The sequence below is a fragment of the Salarias fasciatus genome, chromosome 9 (genome assembly GCF_902148845.1).
Source record: "Salarias fasciatus chromosome 9, fSalaFa1.1, whole genome shotgun sequence".
Classification (NCBI taxonomy): Eukaryota; Metazoa; Chordata; class Actinopteri; order Blenniiformes; family Blenniidae; genus Salarias; species Salarias fasciatus.
The window spans coordinates 24,335,449-24,359,595 of record NC_043753.1 but is presented as its reverse complement, the minus strand read 5'-3'; the positions used below and the strand labels follow the sequence as shown (position 1 = coordinate 24,359,595).

At 50.0% G+C, this 24,147-nt stretch overlaps 1 protein-coding gene and 1 non-coding gene across 4 annotated transcripts in view; one reads left to right on the top strand and one right to left on the bottom strand.

Moving 5' to 3' along the window:
* The window catches only part of LOC115394289 (partitioning defective 3 homolog), a 274,828-nt gene that overhangs the window by 231,335 nt on the left and 19,346 nt on the right, over positions 1 to 24,147 (bottom strand). For all 3 annotated transcript variants that reach the window (XM_030099575.1, XM_030099573.1, XM_030099574.1), the window contains exon 2: positions 14,097 to 14,195. In XM_030099575.1, coding sequence (XP_029955435.1) covers positions 14,097 to 14,195 — 99 coding nt within the window. The remainder of the gene's footprint in view (positions 1 to 14,096; positions 14,196 to 24,147) is intronic.
* On the top strand, positions 17,611 to 17,682 carry trnaw-cca (transfer RNA tryptophan (anticodon CCA)). Its single transcript has one exon. It is a non-coding gene; the product is annotated as a tRNA-Trp (tRNA).

The following is a 24,147-nucleotide window of genomic DNA, read 5'->3' as shown; positions in this document are numbered from 1 at the left end:
ATTTCAGGATCGTTGCTGTTCGTTAATGTTGAGTTCTTCACTTTTTTAACAGACAGTTCAAACTTGAAGCAGTGGGGTTTTTTTCAATCCTTGACTGAACTGAGAGCTTTTTTTTCCAATACTCAGAACTGTCCAACTCTCTAAAATCAGCAGAATAATGGACGAAGCCCCCTGTGATGCATCTTTAACGCCTCTCAGAAAAGGTCTTCAGTTCTGCAGCTTCTGCCTCACATTCCTACGATCACATCTGACTGCACGAGCTCCAGAGCCGACGCGACACGCATTTATTAGCAAACAGCCACGGCCGGGGTTAATCTGGAGACACACACACACACACACACACACACACACACACACACACACACACACACACACACACACACACACACACTTCCGCTCGGTGGATACCAAACACAAACACTGGAATGCAAACGTGTGCAGACTCAAACGCACCCGGAGCCTATCGAGCGGCGCTGAAGCCGACCCCCTGTCGCTGTGCGCCTGAGCGCCGCAGGCAGCCTCACCTGCTCGCAAGAATGGAAACGCTTTGATATTCACATCAACCTCCAGCTCCATAGGCTCCAATCAAATGCCTCGCTCGCACTTTCATTCTCACCCCCTTCTCTCTCTCTCTCTCTCTCTCTCTCTCTCTCTCTCTCTCTCCGTCTCCCCCAGAAATAATAATGACACCACATAAAAGCGGCGCGTGGAAACGGAGCGGTGCGGGTGGAGCGTTTGATCTGGAGGAAACACCGAGGGCGGAGACAAACAGAGGAGCGGCGGAGGAGTCGCAGAAAGTTTCCGGGAGACGAGCAGAAAGAGGCGACAATAGAAGGAGCGCCGCATGCGAGGAGTGTGTGAAGAAGTGGGAGACGGCGGTACGGCGTGGCGCATATAGAGTATGAATTAGACGTGACGGCATTTAGTAAGTGCCTGGTACCAGCAGGCAGCGAAAGGTTAGCGCTCCGATTCGGACCATCGACACATCTTCCTTTAAAACTAGAAAAGGACCAAGTAAACCGTCCTATTTATAAAAACTGTTTCCAGCATCATGTGAAGGTGACAGTTCCTGCTTCCTGTTGGAGAGACACTTCAGGAAACTCCTGCAGAGGTGTCAAAAGCTCGACCTGCAATGTGAAAATAGCAGGTGATTAAAAAAGAAAAACCCAACAACAAACACGGCGCTGATTCCTGCTGCAAAATGGCTTAAAATGAGCAAATGGAGAATCTACACATGCCTCGGCAATCCGTTTCCCTGCCCTGCTCTGTCTTTTGTCGTCTTTATAAGAGATTAGGCTTCCAGGGCGCGACAATATTGTGTTTTATTGCACTTGAGCATCTCTGTTTAATATCCCCACGCTCATATGAAGGTAAACGCCTGAGTTTCACTTTGCAATCTATTCCACCTCCCGAGCGACGCGCGACTTAAAACCGCTGCTCCGCATCTCCTCCTCTGCAACTAACGCAATTTCCACAGACACGGGATGAAATATTAACAGACGACTTGGTTTGTATGTGTCAAGCAGAAGTCAGGCTGATGATGGAGGAGGAGGAGGAGGAGGAGGAGGAGGAAGAGGAGGAGGAGGAGGAGGAAGAGGAGGAGGAGGAGGAGGAGGAGGAGGAGGAGGAGGAGGAGAGGAGGAGGAGGAGGAGGAGGAAGAGGAGGAGGAGGAGGAAGAGGAGAGGAGGAGGAAGAGGAGGAGGAGGAGGAAGAGGAGGAGGAGGAGGAGGAGGAGGAGCAGGAGGAAGAGGAGGAGGAGGAGGAGGAGGAAGAGGAGGAGGAGGAGGAGGAGGAGGAAGAGGAGGAGGAGGAAGAGGAGGAGGAGGAGGAGGGAGGAGGAGGAGGAGGAAGAGGAGGAGGAGGAGGAGGAGGAGGAGCAGGAGGAAGAGGAGGAGGAGGAGGAGGAGGAAGAGGAGGAGGAGGAGGAGGAGGAAGAGGAGGAGGAGGAAGAGGAGGAGGAGGAGGAAGAGGAGGAGGAAGAGGAGGAGGAGGAGGAGGAGGAGGAGGAAGAGGAGGAGGAGGAAGAGGAGGAGGAGGAGGAAGAGGAGGAGGGGGAGGAGGAGGAGGAGGAAGAGGAGGAGGAGGAAGAGGAGGAGGAGGAGGAAGAGGAGGAGGGGGAGGAGGCTCCCAGTGAGCCTCAGCTGCTCTCAGGTGCCACACCTCAGCTCATGGGCCTGCTAATTGGAGCACACACACACACACACACACACACACACACACACACACACACACACACACACGCAGAAGGTCAGGCCATCAGGGAGTCGTCCCACTGGGTTTAAAGCTTGTGGAACAAGTGTCTGGATATTTACACACATTTCACATCCTGATGTCGATGAAGTATTAAACGTGTTGTTCTCGGGGTTGTATCTGAAGGTGAGCAGTCCGCAGGACATCTATACCCTGAAAATACAACTTTTTGAACACGGTTCCCTCAGTGGAACTTTTAGAAAACTCTAGATTGGTATTTTGTGAGCATTCATGTGTGACTCTAGTTTATGCAGTTTAGTTGAGGGCAGCTCTGAGGTGGAGCAACGCAGATCGAAGTGCTGAACCAGCTGACCTGAGCTGTGCTAAAGTAGCTCCTTCTTTAGCGCTTTAACTTCTGTGGCGAACTGAGCCTCGGGTCACGGGAGAAACACTTAGAACATCACTTCAGCGCCGGGCGGAATGAAAACACAGACATAAGTTTTGTGTGAAAGTGCTGACGGCGAGAGGACGAGGCGTGTCCTCCAGGGACGGCCGGTCTCCGTGTCGATACTGTTTATCGGAGCGCCGGACTCATTAGCCGCGGCTCCGCAGCTGGATGACTCTCATCGGTGAACACTTAAAGATTTCCCAGCAGCCTCCACACCGTGCGGCGGCGGCGGAGGATTCTCCGGCAGCCGGCCGAGTCTTCAGTTCCATCCGAATGAAATCATCTCTGCAGTTCCTGTAAAGTTCACTCGGCTGAAGACACAGACGAGCTCTGAGCTGTTGGACAATATTAGCAGGAAAACACTCCTGCAGCTGCACTGTTTTCCAAAGAGGCCAAAGTCTGCATGAGAAACAGCAGGTTGGAATTTCCCTCCAGTGTTTGACCCGGTGTGTGTTTTGTCCTCGGGGATCGCTGTACTCTACTACAAATATCAGCGAGAGCGCAGTTTATCCCAGTGTTTGAGAAGCGCGCTGTCACAACAGCCCCGCGCACGTTTAATTAGGTTATATATGACAAGAAGACACGGAAGGTCAGAAGTCAGCAGCTTGAGTGAAACATAACAGAACCTTCGCGGAGCGCCGCTCCATAACAGATTCTTGGCAGCATGTACACTTGACCCCAGTCAAGACGGGGAATTAAAGATCTGACTCGCATTTAAGCAACAAAAACAACCTCGATGGAGTCTCCGGGTTAAATGAACACAACGAAAACATCCAATTCCGTCCGTGTGAGCCGCACAGAGTGAATTCCCCTAATGCGGGGCTTGAACTCATTCCCTTTCATTCTGGCATCGCTTCATACCATCCCGCCGCCTCGCACATAATATAACCGTCGCGTTCCACGAGTGGGCAGAGGGGTTAGCTTTAATAGGAGCCGGGATAATTGAGGTAAATGAGGGAATGTGTTTGCGTGCACAGGTTTTTTTAATCAATGGAGTCGGATGGTGAGTTCATTCTCGGGGCAGTAACCGCGACGGAGGAGCGTTTACTGAGGAAAAACAAAGGCGCTTCAGAGTGAAGGGGAGTGGAACACGGCAATCAGACGGCAATAGATGCAAACATAAAACCACGAGAAGGACTTTATGATGTTTTCCACTTATAGCTGGAATTATTCAGATTACAACCTAAAGCGGAAACCGTCCAGGAAGCCGATGATCTGACGACTCCGACGCCGTTCACATGAAAACCACCGAGCGAAGACAGATGGCTCCGCTCTTTAAAATGATGCGCTCGTCTCTGATGGCTCCGCTGAGGGTTGTGTGTGTGTCCTCTGGGAGTAATATCCGCAGGTGAGGCCACACACACACACACACACACACACACACACACAGCGTCAGTGAATATTTTACAGTGCAACAGCCTTTCAGCAGTAGAGCCACACTGACTGAGGACAAAAACACACCATCACATGACTCCTGTTTCCCTGAGTGAGGACAGACAGCTACACTAATGTGTGTGTGCAGGACGGCGCTCGCGGCTCAACGCCGCGGTAATATCACCAACCGTCACATGCGAAGGCTCGGCGACGGACGACTCCCTCCCTCCATAAACCAGGGCCTATTATTCAGGCCTTTCATGGGAAGACTCCCTGCTGATTTCAGAATGGGGGGGGGGGGATCGCATGTGAGTCTTCGTGCGCGTGCACGCACAAGACACGCACGCACACACACACACACATCGAGCGGTATAACAAGCCGTAGGCTGTGGCACATCTGTCGTATAAGAGAGACATGAGGCATTCATGCAGGGGCCGTCTCAAGATCCTCCACTGAATACCACACACACACACACACACACACACACACACACACACACACACACACACACACACACTCAATTCGTTAAAGCACAAAGGAAGGAGGAAGTCATAGTGGTGAGGGGAGCTTATAACAATTTTACTGAAAAAATCCCTTCTGGACAAAGCTGCACACAAAGACACGTCCTCTGGAATCGGCCCGGTGACCTTGGGATGCCCTCTGTAATGAATGCATGCGGTGCTTAGTATGCGTGACTTCAAGCGCAGGCAGAAAGAGGACGGGACACAATGGAAACTGAGACATTTTGCATTTTAAAGACGGGATAAAACCCTCCGTACACGCAGGATTAAGTCGCCAGGGTCTTAGAAAGTCCAACTTCTTACAACCACATATTTTTTTGGAATAATATTTTTCTTTAATTGTAATCCATACGGTTCACAGCTCCCGGCTCAGCACACATGTGAGCTGCAGATTAATTACAAAGCATTAAAAAAACAAGTAAGAAATACAGATTCACTGAGGTTAGTACTTTGAATTATTTTCTCCATTTAAATTAAAAAAAAAAAAAAATTATAAATAAAACAGCGATCAAGGTGACATCAATCAAAAGTAGAATGAAATGAAACCAAACAACAGGGAGGAGTTACAAAGATCACACACTCCAAATGTTTTCTGTGATTATCCTCCTCCCAGACAGTGGAGCGGAACGAGAAGGAAGGGTTTATTTCTACTACAAAGATCTAATCTGAATCTACAGCTTATCTTATAACATAGTGACTAAACAGGGCTCAAAGGTTACGGTCAGTCGTCACCTCAACATAAATTCCTGTGGTTCAGGTGTTCGGTCTCAAACTGCCCGCCGCTCCTCTACATTCTGAATTCAGTCACGCCGCATGGTGCCTCATTCTTACCTTTATTAAGCCAGCAATGTACTTTATTTTGCGTGTTTTCAGCGCCTGCAGAAGGCCCAGCGGGCCGAAACGTTGCGCCAGCAAAACACGCCATTTAAGTTTAATTTTCATTTTCTTCATATTTGCGCTCCTGATTTCAGTTTGTGCCTCATACCAGCCTTTTCCTCCTGATTTTTCTGATAATTCGGCCGAGTTCAATATGGCAAATAATGAGGAATGGACCGTGTTTCACCGCTAAACGCGCGTGTGTTTTAACGCTCAGCTGGAGCGCGCTGTGATGACGACAGGTTCGGCTTGTTCCCCCCCCTCACAGCGTTATTCAGCCAGGCTGGGCCGGCAGACATCCACACTGAAATATATCAAAGTGAATTTCAGAGCTTGCTCGTGTAGACCCAGATCCCAGACCCAACTTTGAAAAGCAGAGATGAACGGCGACATTTTTTTTCGCGCGCGATAACGCAGCACGTTATCACTGTTAACGGCCCAGCTATAGGAAAAACACACCGTTTTTATATTTTAGTTTGACAAAAGTTTTGCGTTTCCACAGCAACACTTGTTGTGACCATGTCAGGCCGCCAGTCGGCACTGTCTTTTTCATGTTTTTATCATGAAACCACATGAACAATATGATGTAAGAGTTAACAGCATGCAGACGTTTGAACTGATTGCTGTTTTCATAATGCAGCATGCAGGTGCCAGTGGATTCCGTTCTCCCAGTCCGGCCGAGGCCGTGAGGTTCTCTCTACAGCTGGGTGTCTCTGCGGAGCGGGACAGGATCTGGAGAGGTCTGGAGGCGTCCCTCGTGAGGAGGGGGGCGGTGAGAGGCTGGGTTCGAGGGGATTCGGCTCGTGGAAAGTCCTCCAGAGCGAGGCGAGCCCCTCGGCCCTGGCACCGGCTCGCTCGCTGCTTCAGCTGGGTACGCTGCCAGACTCTGCTGGCTCCAGGCTCACCACGCCTTCTCATCCTGCGCCGCTTCCTTTAAACTTCGCTAGGGTCGTTTCTGTCTTTCTGTCTTCCTCCTGCTCTTTTGTGGGACATTTGTCCTTCTTTAAACGTGTGCATGAAAGCGTGTTCTGAAGCTCATGCGTATTTTAGCCGATCCTGGGTCTATTAGCCCCCCGACCACGCTCGCGGTTACGCTAATTGCCACAATATTTAAGCCCACACACTGCTGGAGACCCCGGCCGGCCCGCTGTGCATGTATCACATAGCGTGTAATAAATTAGCCCGGCCTAAACCGCGGCTCCGCGCTGCAGAGACTATTTGAGAGCCAATTTTCATACACAACCTTGGAGTGACTTTGGATCCGTGAGGGTAATTATATATGGTTGTGAGGAGAAGTAGTCAAGTGTTGAAAACAGCGGCTCGCAGTGCGGAGGCTCTCGAGACAGGAGCTGCAGAGGGATACTTGTCATGCAGAAGAGACACTCGCTGGTTTAACGAGGAGCTGAGAGGGAAATGGGCCTGTATTCAAAAGAATAAGCAATTGATGGGAGATTGAAGTTCTCTGTGTAAGATTGTGGTTTTCTGCCGAACTGCCTGTGACTTTGTTTTGAGTCATTTCCAGGCGCGCCGTTGTGGGCGGCGAGCGGCGTGGGGGGAGTGCACGGCTGCCCCCAGGAGGCCGGACGGAGGGAGAGCGTGCACGTGGAGGAGGCGACCTCGGCGGAGAGGGTCCGGACTCGCCGGCGGCCGCATAATGAGACAATCAAGTCGTCCAGCTTAAAGAGGAAATCAGGCCGGCGCTCGCCACAGCGCCAGAGAGCAGCCCCTGTGCTGGGCCGGAGCTCCGAGCTGGGCCCTCGGGGTCTTGGGGGGGGTGGGCGGAAGGATCCCTATTTGGGGAGCCTGTAGCTGTCACCTCTATTTAGGGGGTTTCTCTTGGCGCCCGACTCCAGATCGGGCCCCCGAGGCGATGCCAGGCCCCCCACAGACCCCCTCCCCTGCAGATAATGGGCTTGTTTGGCAAAGGATCCAGACAGTGGAACCAAAGCGGGTCTGACAGCTGTCAGCCAGGACCAACATCCTCCTGCATGACACACGCATGGAGGGTGTGTGTGTGTGTGTGTGTGTGTGTGTGTGTGTGCGTAGGTGTATTAAAGTGCCTGCGTTGCTTTGGCGCTGCCTATCCAGAGCTGTGGCGAGGCGTCCTGGCACCGCCGGACGGGACTCAGGCGAGCAGACGCCCCGTCAGGAGCAATTTGGCGCACGGACAGAACCCGGCTCCTGAAGGGGAGCCGTCATGGGCGAGGGATCAGAAACACCTACAGGACTGGCTGTGTCGGCTGTGACCCCGTTCCACCAGTTTTACTCCAAAAGCAGCTCAAGATGGAGGATCGCCTGCTGCTGTGTGGAGCGGCGGCGATGCTCCCCCCGGCTCCGGGTTCGGTCCTTCGGACTGCACATGCTCTCCAGCTGAAGCTGGAGCTTCGTCAGCAGCACCGCCGTCCACACGGGGCTCAGCAGGTCCACAACACACACACAAGGGTCACCTCAAGTTCAAGACCGCCAGAAGACCCCGACTTCACATGCTGGCTACGCTGCAGCTCCAGTGGAGCGCGATACGATCTCAGCATCTCCCGTTTGACTCTAACTGAGACCGAGAGCTCGACGACAGGATCCTCTGTAACCTGGTTCCTGCACCGGTTCCTCACTCAGCCGCCCAACAGATGATCATAAACTCTAACAGGAAGCGCTGAGCGGCGCCGAGCGGCGCCGAGCGGCGCTGCGAGGGACTGTAACTGTATAACCGGGGAGGAGGGAGCAGCTGAGAAGGAACAACAGCGCTCGACAAACCTTTCCCCGAGTAAGTGGAGTTCAAAAAGTAGGAGCCGAATAAACAAGAAACAGCAGACAATAAATCCAAAGCCCCCGAGGAAAATGAAATGAAAAACTGCTTGCTCCCGCCCACGGGCCTCTGAGCAGAGCGGCGGAGGTGAGGGGGAGAAAATCCACTCAGACACACACACACACACACACACACACACACACACACACACCGAGTGTTTGAGGACACGGAGCTGACTCCGGTCCTTACAGGCTAATTACAGCTGACTGCAGCAGAGTGTGTGTGTGTGTGTGTGTGTGTGTGTGTGTGTGTGTGTGTGTGTGTGTGTGTGTGTGTGTGTGTGTGCGTGTGTGTTTTATTTGTGCACCAGCGGCTGCGTGATGATGAAGTGGACAGCAGGAAGCAGGAAGACCCAGAATCCAGGATCCGTTCACACGGCTGAAGACCTTCGTTATGGTTTTGGGTGTTTGTTTCCATGACGACGAGGCCAGGAGCCCCTGAAAATGAAGCTTTTCAAAAACGCGTCTGCACCAGCTCCAGTGAAAACCTCAATATTCCGATGCATTTAGACATTTTGCCTACTTGGGAATGAGTCACTGCCCCCTATAGGTTTGGCTGGCTCACAGCAGCTCTTTCCAGACCTGTCCGGGTCAGGGGTCAGGGGTCAGCTCCGGCCCTGCTGAACGCTGAATGGATGGACGACTGTTAAAGAGATGTGTGTGAGTGAAGCTGACTCTTCTCCACGAGTTTTCTGGCCTCGTTTTCAGCAGTTTTAATGCGAGTTGAACCAGTCGATCAATAACCCTCAGTTCTTCATTCAGCCACTCAAGGGCAACGACTTCAGATCGATTCATGGAGCAAAATAACAAACTGGCTTTTTTTTTTTTTTTTTTGCAGGAAAATATTCAAGAGGTCATAATAACATAAAAATCTAGTTATCAAACTGAGGCTTTGGAGGGACCTCAAAGCAAACGCAACGCTTTGTCTGAGAGACGGAGTGAAACCAGACCCAGCAGCCCTCAGTCCCTGCCAAAAACAGGCCTCACACACACACACACACACACACACACACACACACACACACACACACACACACACACACACACACACACCCGCAGACAAACAGAGTAATTAGTCTTTGATTTCCCCCGGCAGGGTCCTGCTACCAGGGGGCAGCTGCTGGGTCCCCGCTTTAGCCCCGGCTAATTTCACTCGCGGCTTGATCTCGACCCTGCACAGGTGCCCGCTTGGCAACCGACCGCCGTTGCCATGGCGATGCCATCGTTGGGCGGGGGGGGGGGGGGCGAGGAAATGCCAACCGTCCAAGGGGCCGGACCACGGGGGCCGAGAGGATGCGGCGCTCGTTATGAAGAGGACACATTAGCAGAAATTGCAGGAAGCAGTCGGGTTTGGACGTTAAGCTGGACTCCTCTATTCCATTTCGGGGGGGTTTCTCAATACTTCTTTTAATTTCACCATCAAAAATGGACACATTTCTGAGTGTGTGTCCAGGCGGATGCTATAAGCTGGGCTTGAGCGCCTCTCTGTGGCTGCTGCGAGCCACTGCAGGCTCAGGACGACCTCCACCTGTCACACAGAGCGATGGACCGCTGATCCAGGGTCTGTAAAGAGCATCTTCCTGCTGATTACCTGAGGAGTCACACTCCACCCGCTGGGGATCGGCCTCTCTCCTCCTCCTCCTCCTCCTCCTCCTCCTCCTCTTCCTCACTCAGTCACTTCCTATTCATCAGATCAGACACACACATCCAGACAGCGGCCTGTAAAACGAGGATGAAATCATTTTCCACGGCGTATCTCAGGCCGATTCCCCTGTGTGCTAAGCTTTAAGTCAGAGCCTCATGAGTCCCGGGAGACCTGGGAAATGAGCCTTTTCACGTTTAACTCCCCCAAACTCTCCCCCACTAATGAAATCAACTGCCGCATTTCCGCAATTTCCGCGGCGGCGATGTGTTTACTGCACTTTTCCAATAAGTCGGTGTTCCTAATGAGACGATCAGTTTGTCTTGCGCTGCGACACTTGACAGTTACCACAGCAATGTAATTGCTAACGGAATAGCCCAATTTCCCTGCAATGACCATTAAAGTTTAATCTAATTTAATCTAATTGGCCATATCGCAGGCGTTCGCCCCGTCTTCATGAACTCATTCCAGCAGACCCAGATTGAGCTTTTCTTACTCGGGGCCATCTTCTAACCGGGAGTCGTTCTAATTGCCGCGTTGCCATCTGCCGTACGGATGAGGCGCCGGTTCTGCGGCTGTTTCCAGCCGTTCAGTGACTGTCAGAAGTCTTTCATCACACCGGAGCGATTTCTCAAAGTTGAACCTGAAGGCTCAGCAGCAGGGTGTCAAACACTTTTCAGCTCAGGGACGCATGGAGCTCAGCCTCATCTTCAGAGGGCCCGATCGGAAAAACAGAGCCGTAATCACCTCTAAATTTAAACTCCAAACTTTTAATTTGTCGTGGTGCAGAGCATATGTGAAAAAAATATCTATATTCCTGCAGAACCAAACAATTACTGCAGAAAATAACTTTAATCTCAACGTGAAGCCTAATTTTAAAGAAAGCATCTGGTGCGAAATACAGTGAAATGTCTACAAAAACTTCTCCTCCAGCTGCTGCATTATGGGTGACAGCGAGGCTTTGAGGCTGGTGTTTTGTGTCTGTAACCATCAGCGTGCACGTCTCCATTCTCAGGCCCATCAATACATGAATCATTTTTGTGAACATGTTTACACTGGCAACAAACGACAAATCTAGCTGTAATCAAGACTCATTTTTAAAGAAAAATGTACGCATTAATGTTCAACTAAAAGCAACAACTTCCTTCTCTTTAAGTCTCAACATAGTTTCAATAAATAGACTCAGTCAGGCTGAATTATCTTAACTGAACCGAGGTCAGTGCATCAGAGTCAGGCTACAGTTTGGAGACTGAGAGGAAACAAGAGAAAACATGCAGACTCCAGACAGAAGGCCTCGAACAGACTCCAACCTGGAAATGAGACTCATGGGGCCATGAAATGCAAAACTCAATCTGAGAGTCCAGTTTCTCTTAATACCAGCAACACTTCAAAACTATATTGAACTGACCAAGGAGCACACATCAACTCCATTTAATGAGAGGATATTTTCTTGCAGATTTTCAGTCTGAATTTCATTTTGAAATGAGGCCCAGATCACTTTCAGTGACTGAGGACCAACAGTCACTTACTGTCAATTAGAGCCGTTTCAGTGTAAATCGCTTTGGAAAATCAAGTTTGTATTATCATCATCATCATGGAAGGCAGTGAAAAAGTTTATAGAGTTATTTTAGGGTAGTAGTAAAATCCAACTAAAAAAACTAAAGGCCTGTAAAAGCATCAAGCAATAAAAACAATTCAAACCGTGCACGTCCACATGCAGGTAATATACTGTAAAGCTCAATGATTTAAGCATACATTTACATTTATCGTTTTCTTCTTTCATATTCCACAATTTTGTTTAATTTTATTTCTTGATAATGTGAAGTTTAGGACAAGAGGACGATATTGGCGCTGCTGTCTCCACCAGGGGGCGCTGCTTGATTATAATCACCAAACTCCTGAGAAAGCCCAAGACCCTCATGATCCAGTGTGAAAGCCACAGCAGGACCAGGACCCAGGTTTACATAAAGGACACCCCCTTTAAAACCAGCAGCTAAAAATAAACCCTGCGCTGCCTCGAGCGTACAAACAGTTTCCACCGAGCGGCGAGTCCGAGGCCGACAGGCTGCAGCCTGCAGGTGACTCACCGCCTCACCTGAGCCAGACTCATGCACAAACACATGCAGCACCAGCAACAGTGCCACAACTGGAACCCTAATGAACGCCTCTACAGGTGTGAGATTGGGAGTGTTCACGTTTAAAAAAAAAAAAAAAGAGTGACACATTAGAGGTGAAGCGGCTTCCTGTGGATCAGAGAGTAAAACAGGGAAGGAGGCAGCAGCGAGGGAAAAGAACTGGACTGACCGGATTTACCTCTACAACTGTATACACACACAAAGCAGCTGAACTCTCACACACTGAGATAACACACACACACACACACACACACACACACACACACACACACACACATGCAGAAGAGCAGGTCCATGCAAACTGACTTCCAGCTGAGCTCTGCACTCGTCACCGGAGTCTTGCTGTTTACCTTTAAGGCCAGGTGCCATTGTTGGAGGCTTAACGGTGTCTTATTGACATGAAGGAGAGGCCATAGCTGCAGATTAATGTCTGTGTGATCAATCTCCTGCTAAGATGTGGAATTACACAAACAAAAAACGGGAAGAAATGAAAAACAGTTTCTGTTACACTGGTTTGATCAGTGCGAGTGTAATGACACAAGATGGCCACCAGAGGGAGTAAGCACTCAGAGTGAGAACAGATGAAAAACTACAATAAAAGCAACAAATCCTGTACTTTCAGTTTCTTATTGAGACTGATTATTTGAATCCAGTTGGTTGCAGTTGAGATATTACAAATAATTTGAACAATACTGTTATTTTGAGTCACATTCAGAAGGATAAACTTCCACCAAAGCTGTGCAGAGATCTCACACACCTGATCAGACAGTGCAGCCAAAAGAAGTAGAACCTCGTGTCAAACTCAGTCAGATAGTAGAAAATATGACATATGTGTTTATTCAATTAATTTGTTTATTAATTGTCTTCTATCCCTTCTAACTGATCATTTGTCCAGTAATCTTTCGTTGATTCTTTTTTTCTCTTTGTTTCTCTGTCAGGATGAGATGGAGACAGAAAGGTGAGAGGAGCAGGTGCAGAGCAGCCGACCCCCTCCCCACTGACCCCACCTGATCTGTAGCCATGGCGCCTACTGCACGCACACACACACACACACACACACACACACACACACACACACACACACACACACACACTGATCTCTGCTGATTTCACGTGACGGCGGCGGCTCCGCGGCGCCGACAGACAGGAATGAGAGATAAGGCGGACAGATCGCTCAGGTCACCTTTAGAACCAGCAGTCGCTGCAGAGAGGATGAATTCCTACAGGTAATCAGAACAACCCGTCGCAGCGCCGCAGGTTTATGGCGTTGACTTTAGGACGTCTGTACAGATAACAGAGCGCCATTACAGCTCCCGTGGACGTAAACTTTATCAAGTCAAACATTTCAAGCTAAACCTGTTTATGTTGTTTTTACTAAACATTTCTCCTCAGGTCTTTGGCATCATGTCAAACTGTTGGATTCTTCCTGCAAAATCAAGAAAGTATTGGTAAGAGCTTCACTTATCAGGCTGACAAAGACTCTGCTTTAAGACCAGGCTTCAAACTTTACTGTAGAACTCCCAGCTGGCACTGCTTCAGGACTCTGGATCATTTTCCAGTAGAGCTGCTGTAGGTTTGGACTTGAACTCCATGTCAGTGATCACATCCTGCAGCCAGCGCGTTATCAACAAGCTGATCACAAGACACGTCCATAAATCTGATGAATGCGCCTCAGCATCAGAGGCTCCGTGAAAACACTCATTTTCTCTGTTTTCAGTGACTCTGAGCACCGTTGTCGTGGAAACGGGCCTCATGGTCCGTCCGGGCTGCGGGGGTGGTGATGGGGCGGGGGCATTAAAACCTAACAGCCAGTGACTCAGGTGGAGTCACCACTGCTCCCATGGGACCGCAGCAGTGGGATTATGGGTAATGACTTACAGTTGGCGGAGTGGGGAGAGTGGTATCCCAGCGTGCCTCTGACACACACTTTACTCACAGCGTCCACACACACACACACACACACACACACACACATCAAAGCGGGACCTTGAACGCAGCACTGCTCAGTGGAGCGCTGCCAACAGGTTGGAGCGATCACAGGAAGAGCGGCGGGAGTTCGCCGCTCTTCCTGTGACCAGAAGCGCATGGCGGGCTCGGGCCACTCACCCGGTCCTTGTCGTCCACCACGTCGCACAGCAGGTCGTCCAGGTCCAGAATGCCCCCCTCGTGCTCCAGCCGGTGGACCTGCACCCAGTAGCCGGGGTCCTGGGGGGATAGGGCGCAGCATTAGCCGGGTAATGGGATCAGCTTCACGAGCGCCATATAGACGGAGGATTTGCGGCATTATGTAAGTAAAGCCATACAACATGTTGGCGGCGCCAAGCCCCGATGATTAGGCGCCCGTGTCTCCTCGGGAGTCAGCTGATCTAATCACAACGTAGCATGTGATGATCGTGCCAGCTGGCCGGCCGGGCCTCCAGCACGGCTCTGGACTGGCATCGCCGCCGCAGTTATGAAATGTTTTAATCTGCCGCCGGACGGCCCGAGCGCTCAGCACGCAGCTCGTCCTCCGTCTGCAGGGACAGACGGCGTCGGCGGGGACAGGAAGGGTTAAATCTCCCCAGGACAAACCGTCAATGTGACTCCACAGAGGACAGGTTCGGCTTCAACTCACACTGAGAAAACTTCCCACTGCAGACAGCCAGCGAACCTCTCTCAGTGCTGACTGGTTATTTTCCTCACAACCAAATGCACCGCAGAGTTAACATCAGGGGTGTCAAACATAAGGCCAGTGGGCCAAAACCAGCCGGCAAGAGGCTCCACTTTCCAGAGTTTGGGAAAACATGCAGAATGAAACAGCTGTAAGAGAAGGTTTTTGGACATTTCACTGGAACAAAGAAAAGCTTTAAAGTGTTTATTTGAAGGTTATTGGGACACTATTTGACCAAAAAGTGTTTTTCTGTGTTCACTTGAGAACAGGGGCCTCCAATTTGTGGAAAAGCTTCAAGTTACTAAAGTCCAAACGAACAGAAAGATCAAGCCAATTCGGTCTTTTCCGGGTTGATGCTTGCGGTCTGCAGCTACCTGTGGTATCATATTTCAGATTTCAGCTGGTTCCTGCAGGAACGATCCAGGGATCATCTGCTGCTGCTGCTTTTGCGAAGTGTCTCAAGGCCATTTCTAAACGCTAAAACGAGTTACGCCGAGCGAGCCGAGCTGTGGTTGAATGCCTCCGTGCACAGCTCTGCCGTGCTGAGCTTCACTGTGGTTCACCAGGAAAAATGGGCCAAATCATGAGTGGTATTTTTCTTCCTTCTTGAGGTTATTAAACAGGGAAAAGATGGTGAGTTCATCAGGTTGTTTCTTCAAAAAAAAAAACAGAAAAAGAAGAGAAAACTGCTCCAACGCAGCTGGTGAATGAAGCCTTTGTGTTACTGTATAAGGTACCAACAGATTTCCTCATGAGATAATCTGCAGGAAACAGCCTGGCGTTGTTCGTACAGGTTTGAAACATTTCCAGTTTAGAGGAAGAAACTTCTAGGAGAGAAGAGACGAGCCGCAACTCTCTGACCTCTGGAAGCCTCTGGAAACCAAACTGGAGTGCACAGACGACAGAGCAGCTCTGACACTTCTCTCTGAATCTCAGAAACTCTCTGGAGCTGGAGGAAGACTTTACCAGACCCTGAGAAGGATCCCTCCAGCTTCCTGCTGGATCCAGAATCCACACTGGAAGAGTCTCTTTACAGGACCGCTCAGCGCCGAGGTGTGAATATCGGGTATCGGCTGACAGGACTTTTCTTCCCTCTTTGTAAGTGTGTTGTTCGGCCTCTTTGGAAGATGATCGTGATCGTTTCAGCCACTCAGCTCACAAAACGCTCAAACCCTCCTCTTAACCTGTTTTTTGGTGTCACCTTCCCTCTCCTGGCTCCGGCGAGCAACAGGATCCACGCAGGACTGGCAGAGACCTGCTGGGTTTCACTCTCCTCGCTAAGTTTGCAGTCAATTGAACTCCCGATTGAACTTCTTTATTAAAAAAAAGATCAAATTAAATCAACATTATTGCTTTAATTTTCCGAGTAAAAATATTAGATCAAATGAATCGAACACCAAGATTCAGAGTCCATTTAAAGTCACTCCAATCCTGCAGCAACACATAAAACAGGAAACATGAGCTCAAAGCGTGACACTGTAACCAGGAGTGATTCATTACGTATCACAGTTCATCTGACGCACTCCTCGCTCCTCGCCACGGCGCTCGTGCTCATATGTGCCGATATGAAAAGCTAGAAGATAAATCCTGAAGTTGGGCTGCTGGCTTCCTTCCATGATGGATCCAGATCTGCTGAACGGTTTACTGTCCGAAGGTCAAGTTCTTCTACATGGTGAGTGAATGAAAGGAGCAGCAGACGCCCCAACAAGAAGTGATTACTTTACACCCACTGAGCGCTGGTCATTTCTGAAAAGTGGTGTTTTCCCCTGTTTACATGGAGACAGACCCCGAGAGTTTTCAAAAAGTTGTGTTTTTCTTTCCAGTAGGACCAGAAAGTTTTGGCAGAGCTGTGAGGATAATATTGTGGTTACCAGAAAAGCACTTTGGGTATTAATAATTCAGCTTTTCAGTCTATTTTAAAATTTCCATTTTCCCTCCGATGCCGCTCTGGTTACACTTTCAGGCTCTTTTCAGACATTTAGATCATAAACCGAACATCTGATGGTTGACAGACAGACATTAAGACATTTACCCTGATGCGATGTGTTGAAGACACATTAAATACACTAAAACTGGCGACTCTTACAGTGTGTCAGGAGGACAGGAAGTAAAATAAACGGAGTGAAACACGAGGAGCCGGTCCACATCACAGCCGGGCCTGTAGAAACCCGTGGAACCTGCGCTGAGTAAACATCAGCTGCACTCCGAAGAGCTCACTGGGAGATCTGAACAATCTCAAGTGTTTGACGCTGTATTTTAGGATGAAGGTAGGTTTCTGTGTCACGATGAAACCCTGAGACACCGGATGGAGCTGTGAACTATGAGAACTGGCCTGTTCAATCGCCCTCAGGTTCTTTATGCTCTGGCATTCCTCTGAATGAGCTCAGGCTCGTATTTCAGTCAGGCACTCCTCTGGACTGCTGCAGTCACAGTGGACGGCAGCAGGAGGCCACACAATGAAAACAAACCTTTATCTGTAAAACCAGCAGAGTGACAAATAACCAGGAGAGTCTGACCAGATCTCATTCGCGTTTTCCCCGCTCCGTGGGACAGATAAGAGCAGAAATGCCGGGCGGGGCGTCCATTCAGCTGCTGCCCCACTGACCCGTTCAGTCACTTCACACAAGAAGCGTGTGACACACCGCCGCCGCCGCCGCCACCACGGCGGGCTGATCAGGTGTCCCATCAGCGTGGAAGGTGAGGGGGGAACAGAGAGGCCTTTGTTCTTTGTCTCACACTTCCGACACGATTCCAGACAACAGGTCTCTTCAGTGTATTCTTCACGGCGGAGTGTGTTTCCTGTCAAAGAACACACACAGACCGCGAGGAGGCTGGGAAGCCAACGCGTGCCCCAGTGAGTGTGTGTGTGAGTGTGAGTGTGTTTCCTGAGTGCTATATCAGTCCTGCCATGCGCTGCTATTCCCAACGGAGCGATACACACACCGCCGACGTGTCCAGCATTTACAGCAGGACCTCGTGGCGCAACGGTAGCGCGTCTGACTCCAGATCAGAAGGTTGCGTGTTCAAATCACGTCGGGGTCAGAAGCCTTTTCTTCAAGTCTGAGCAGCGGCGCGTATCGGTTCCAAGGTCCAGAGTGAAATTCCTCCGTCCTGATGGCAGGGAGACGGAGACCGTCTTCACTGGAATGCGTCTGATTGGAGCGTTTGGAAAAGCCAGGCGGTGGCGAGCGGAACAATTTATAGGCTGCGTGAAATGTGACCTCGGCTCTTATCTGCTAAAGATGGCATCAACAAGCTGTCAGCTGAGAGCGAGGCCGCGAAGCTGTTCTGTTGATACCAAAACGCCAATAAAAGCCTTCAGGGCCGTGAGTGTTAATGAGCGGGGAGAACGGATACGCAGCCTCTGACCCTGGAATCTCCTCTTCACTCATTCCTGAAGAACCACAACTTTGGTTTGGACTCAAAGCTGAAGAATCTGTGCCATGAGGGAGAATTCTCACTGAGCTTTGGGTTCAGTGAGTTGAAGGACTGATTATGTGACACCAGAACAGAGAGATGAGGGATAAAACACCAACATGAGGACCAGAAGCAGGCTGGACGTGATCTACTGGAAGTGTCCAAATGTACCCACAATCTGAACAGTCTCCAGGCTTCACTGTCTGTCTCAGGAGCTCAGGCTCAACCATTAGGCAGTGACCTCTGACCTTCAGGAGCGCAGACCTCCCAGTGATTCAGGAGGTGAAGCCGGGGATCAACCTGTCGAGCTCCCGGGCCAGAGTGTTCAGCACAATAAGAGCGGATTTATGGAGTGCATGTTCTCCCCCGCGCATCATAAACATTAATGTCAGAAACACACACAGCGACACACTCCTCACTGGAAACTCTGACCTGCAGCTGGTTTACTGTCTTTATATTCCAGTGGAGTCTAACTGACCAGGTTCTTCTTAACTGACTAAAACAGACCAACAGTCTCGGACAGAAATCTGGTCCTGAGTGTGACTGTGTCTCCTGAGGGACGCCGTGCTCTGGAACTCCTCTGAGACAAAGTCACCTCCAGGGCCTGTGCATTATTGATGCCCTGCCTGCCCGATGAGGCCACGGCGAGGGAGAAACATGACACCCTGCTGTGCACGAGCACGTGCACGCAGCGCTCTCAAGGCTGAGTTACTCTCCACAGCAGCACATCTACAGAGCAACGTGACACAAAGGAGCTGCTTCAGGAACTCCAACAACTATCTTTGGTGCTGCAGACACTATAAACATAATCAAAACATGCATAAAATGTTATAATTTGAAAGAAAGAGGAAAGAGGAACTCCTGTCCTCCACCCAAAGACCAAGACTGTCAACAAAGACATGAACGTGCAGGAGGCCTGAGGCCCGGGATACAGTCAGGTCGGCACCAATCCAAGTCGGCCCTGGCCAACTCGGCACCGCCCCCGGGACACAGTCAAGTCGGCATCAAGCCAAGTCGGCCTCGTGGGGGGGGCTCTCAAGTGGCCGAGTTGGTCGGTGCCGACTTGACTGTAAGCTGCTTACCAACTCGGCCAAAAGCCTCTTTTTTTTTTTAAATCACGATGCCGGCTGCAGCGTGACGATTTGCACAGTTTTTTGACGATCTGTTTGAACCGAGTAGCTTAGCTACGAGCGCTTAGCGGTTGTCTGGTCATGTGACCGGTCCCCAAGGCATTCTGGGAATCGTAGTGCAACGATGTCGACTGCAGCGCGACGATTTGCACAGTTTTTTTGTGCCGGCCGCGCCGCTTCTCCCCACGTAGCAGGCGGGAGACTGGAGGACAAACTGTGTGATGATGGTGACTGACAGGTTAGAGGTGGATGATGTACCTGGAGCTTCCTGTTTGACGTCTTGTTTGAACCGAGTAGCTTAGCTCCCAGCGCGCAGCGCGAGCGGCTGTCTGGTCATGTGACCAGATCATGTGACCAGGCGGCGTTTGATCAATCCAGTCGCCTTTCATCATGATTATAACTGTGCAAATCGTCGCGCCGCAGCCGGCATCAGTTCCAGGATCCCTGAGGCGCAGTGGACTCACAGTATGCAGATGACACCAAACTATGAGTGAGAAAAGGCTCAGTGTTTTTCTTTATTTACTGACAATTTGACTAGTTCTAAACCAACACTGAGGCCAATGTGCTGCTTTTCACACTACTGATGAAATAAATTAGGTATTCAATGAGTTTTTATATTTCTAACTCAAGAGTATTGCTGTTGTATTGTAGATTTTCTCCGTCTGTTACAGACTGATTATCCAAAACCTCCCCAGCTGAAATGCACTGCTTACAATATTTTAGAAAGTGGGTGTAACAACAGGAGTGGAGGCAAACTGTGCGAAACATGCTTTCACTTGAAAAGTTGTGTAAATGGGTTCTAAACAAGATTAAAATGATGTATTTTGTCTTTTTGTTAAGCATTCTTCCTTCGAAAAGAAAATCAGTTTGTGAGGTGGGGCTGAATCGTTTCTCTTTTTAAAAAGTAAACACAACAAAGCTTGATCACATCTTCACACACTGCTTCTCTTCGATGAACCTCCAGGATGAATCATTCCGCCGTGTCGGCTCTATGTGGGTCAACAGATCTGCATTCAGGGGAGTTAACAGAAATTTATCGATGAATTATTCTTTCTTATCTACTTTTCAGAGAGAAATAAGAAGCGTGTTTGTGAGACGGGTGGAAGAAATGTGCGATCTGAACTCAGAAACTAAGTTTTCAGTGTGTTGTCTTCAACTCTAATAGCTTTAAATTATAGATATGTTTGAGGCAAAAGTAAAAGAGAGAAGTAAGGATTGTTTTTATGGTATTTAACTGCTGTTTCGCTCCCTGGATTCAGCCAGAGTCTGTGTTTGTTCCACGGAGGTCAGCGGTGGATGAAGCTGGTCTTACAGCTTGTCAAACAGTGACGGGATCCTCCACACAGACCTCCAGATATCCACCACACCTTCAATCACTCAGCTGTCTGCCGCCATTTCATCTGGAGGGCAGAAGAGGCCCGGGGCAAAGAAAGTACCCCCTCCCACCGTGAGCTGGAGCCTCAGCCTCTTCCAGCTGATGCCCTGAGCTCCCCTGATTTGGGTTGAGTTATACGCCGGGATCAGGCAGTGGCGTCATCTTTCCTGCTGTGTGATCTGCTGCAGCGGAGGATTTGCAGCTCCTAAACCGTGTTTCTGCAGGACTACAACGCTCACCCCACCTCACCCCCACCCCACTGAGCATCTGGTCTGCATGAAGCAGTGTGAAGTGTTTGCTTCTGTGTGTTCTTGTTTTACACCCCTGTTGTGGTCTGAACCCCTCAAGCGTCCTCTGTGAGAAACATGTTTTCCAGGACTGACATGGAGTTTTAGAGGTTAAAGATGCTTTATACTGTAAGCCAAACTGCTCAACGAATACATTTTGTTTTCAATTTGCACGCAAAATGTGAACGATAAACTCAGGTTAAGTCCAGCAGTGAGTCCTGTCACAAACAGGAAGTCCAGATGAAGCATTAGGCAGAAACACAGTCTGGAGGAAACTGTCATTTCTGTGTCATATTTCTTGTACTGAAGCTCCCAAAAGCATGAACAGAAACCATGGTGGAGGAAGATATGAGGCACATCAGGCGAAGCAGCAAATAAACCTGAATGAAACACAATATAGGAGACGATCCCTCAGCAGAGTTAGAACAGAGAAACTGTCTTAAAAGGTTACAGATGTAAATCAGACGACATACTGTAAATAAATCTGTCGTTATAACCCCAAAAATGTATGAGGAAAATGACTAAGATCTCATCATAATGCAATTTTCAATCAAACCTTCAGGTGCAAAATACAGTGAATTGTCTAACAACAACAAACTTCAAGCACAGCAGCTGCATCCTCCGTGTTTTTCCAAACTCACCCTGCCAGCATGGCTTCATATCTTTCCCAGCAGCATCCCAGAGTCTCAGCTCAGCTCTGTGTTGTGTCCACTACTCTCAGGAAATTTAATTAAAAGAAATCAGTGTTTTCTTTTAAAGGGGCTGTATCCTGCTTTTTTAGCTCGTCCAAACCCTAGAAATGGCATTAACATGGTAATAGTTTATTTTTGGCGCTAAGGAAAAGTCATTTTGTGTGAAATAAAAGATTTTCTGGGGTTAATTCTGAAACCCAGAAGAGAAAACGCTCAGTTTCACTGAAAATCCCGCCTCTCCCCCTGTGGACTTTGACTGACAGCTACTTCAACCAATCGGAGCTTCAAAACAAATACGCTAGCTAGCTTTAGCGCTTTAGCTCTAGCTTCTCTACACGCAAAGACACGCGAAGACGTCTTTTCCTGTTAGAAACTCACCAAGCGCAGACCCTTCAGACCCTTCAGACCCTTCAGACTCTTGCTCTTGCTTGACTGTTCCTTTCAGATGATGGTTAAAGTTTATCTCCGTAATCGGAGTTACAAAAAAGCGACACCGCTGATTGCCGAGGGCCTGCGGGAGGGAGGGGGGCTCAGGGGAGCCGTCTTCACCGTGTGACGTGAACGTGGGAAACAGAGAGTTTTCACGGTGCGGGAGGGGCTGCCTCTCTGAGCAGCTGAAACACGAGGAAAGCTCAAACACGCAGGCACGAAGGAAAAAAAACGCTTTGGGGTGTTTTTGGTGAGTACATAACTATATAACAAGGTTAAAACTTTCAAAAAGTGAATTTTGCATGATACAGCCCCTTTAAATGTTTTCCATTTACTTTGGGGTGTCCGATCGAAGCCTGTCACAGGCCAATTTAGTCCACAGGCCTTATGTTTGACATCTCTCAGCTGGAGGATTAGTCATGTTACCTGCTGGAGGCCATAAACACTGAACCAGTCCATGATGGGGTCGACTGTACGGACGAGTTCAGAGCCTGTGAACAGGAAACGGCTCCAATGTTCTCATTAGTAGTGTGTGTGTGTGTGTGTGTGTGTGTGTGTGTGTGTGTGTGTGTGCCTCAGCGGGAGCTGGAACTGCTGCTGCGATGAAGGCTTCGCCACCGTATTAAGAGAGACATTATCGCACGAGGACCTCATTGAGCCGTTTCATAATTATACATAACGACCATTCAGCCAATGGAGGAGCGGCGTTTCAGGCAGGAAGTGTTGGAGATGGAGTCACATGACAGACTCTAATGAAACACATCTCCAAACTCCACGTCTTCCTCATGACTCTCAGTGAGCCGGGCGTTTTGCTGACATGACAGAGATGTAGCTGGGTTTTATGAGCAGCAGCAGACAGCTGTGTTTAATCAGCCACAGTTGGCTCACATCCCACAGTCACAACTTTATTAGCGATCTGTCTGGACGGCCGGGACGACTGGCTGGTTTTGGGCGGCGTGCCAGTTTCCCAAGTGTCCAGTGGGAACGGCGGGATGAGTTTCTAACCCTCACACACTTCCTCCTCCTCAGTGAAGCCATCAGAGAAACAAACATGGCTGCAGTGAACAGTAAATCTCTGTTTCTTCCGTCCGTCCTTTTCAACCTGCTGATGAAGAAGCTGATTCATGGGGTGTTCAGGTGTGAACTTCCCTCTTCCCAGCCCTCGTTAAACTCCTTACATCTGTGACAGTCATTCAGCCTGGCATCAGGACGGCGTGCACGGCGTGCACGGCGTGCACGGCGCACCAGCGCTGACAACAATCTGTTGGCAGAGGACATCCGGACAGCTCCTCGTCTTGGTATTCAAACTACAGGTTGTGTGTTGTTGTTTGTCGTACGGCTTTCAGGCGGGCCGAGCCGGGGGCGGAGCTTCACTAAGCTTTCTTACAATAACAGCCAGGCGTGGGCCAAAGCCCAAAACTATTTCCCTGTAGCTACAGAAGCAGCGAAGCCTGAGGGAGACACAGGTCTACTGAAGTGGTGTGAAGAGAGACGAGCAGAGCAGCAGCACGTCACCTTCAGCCGAAACAAAGGACTCAATCTGTCCATTTTAAACGCCTGTCAGAGACAAAGAGCAGAGCCAGAAGGTGAGGGTGTCGGGTTACCCAAAGGAGACGAGCGTTTTGGTCTGAAACCCCGCGGGGGACGTCCGGCGAGGGACCATCTGCTCAGCCTCGGCTGGACACGCTGCAGATGTGAGACGTCAGCGAGTCGGAGCGACGCCGTCATTTCAGCATGTTGAACACTGAACGCAGCGCACAGAGGCGGCAGTCAGCGCGGTTTCCACACACTCTTGTTTAGGGTTTCGTGAAAAGCAGGCGGTCAGTGTTTGCCAGATGGGGCCCGAATCGGGCCAAGAGAAACACAGAGCGCGGCGGCGATTCACCAAAAACAGACGCCCAGAGCGGAGATGTCACGGCCCGCCCCGCTCTTCACGGCCTGCAGATGTGGAGCGCAGAGGGGCGGCCGGGGGGGGGGACCCGGGAACAAACAGCTCTGAGCGGTTCTGAACGCCGCGACTGTTTCCAGGTCTCAGGAACAACACATGCAGAGCAGAGCGGGGGTCTGGACCGGAGGGGAGGGGCTCCACTCCACGGCCGCCACATCTGTACGGCCCAGAATTACCCTGTGGTCCCGTCGAAGAGTCACCCGACACAACGTCCACACGCAGCCTCCAC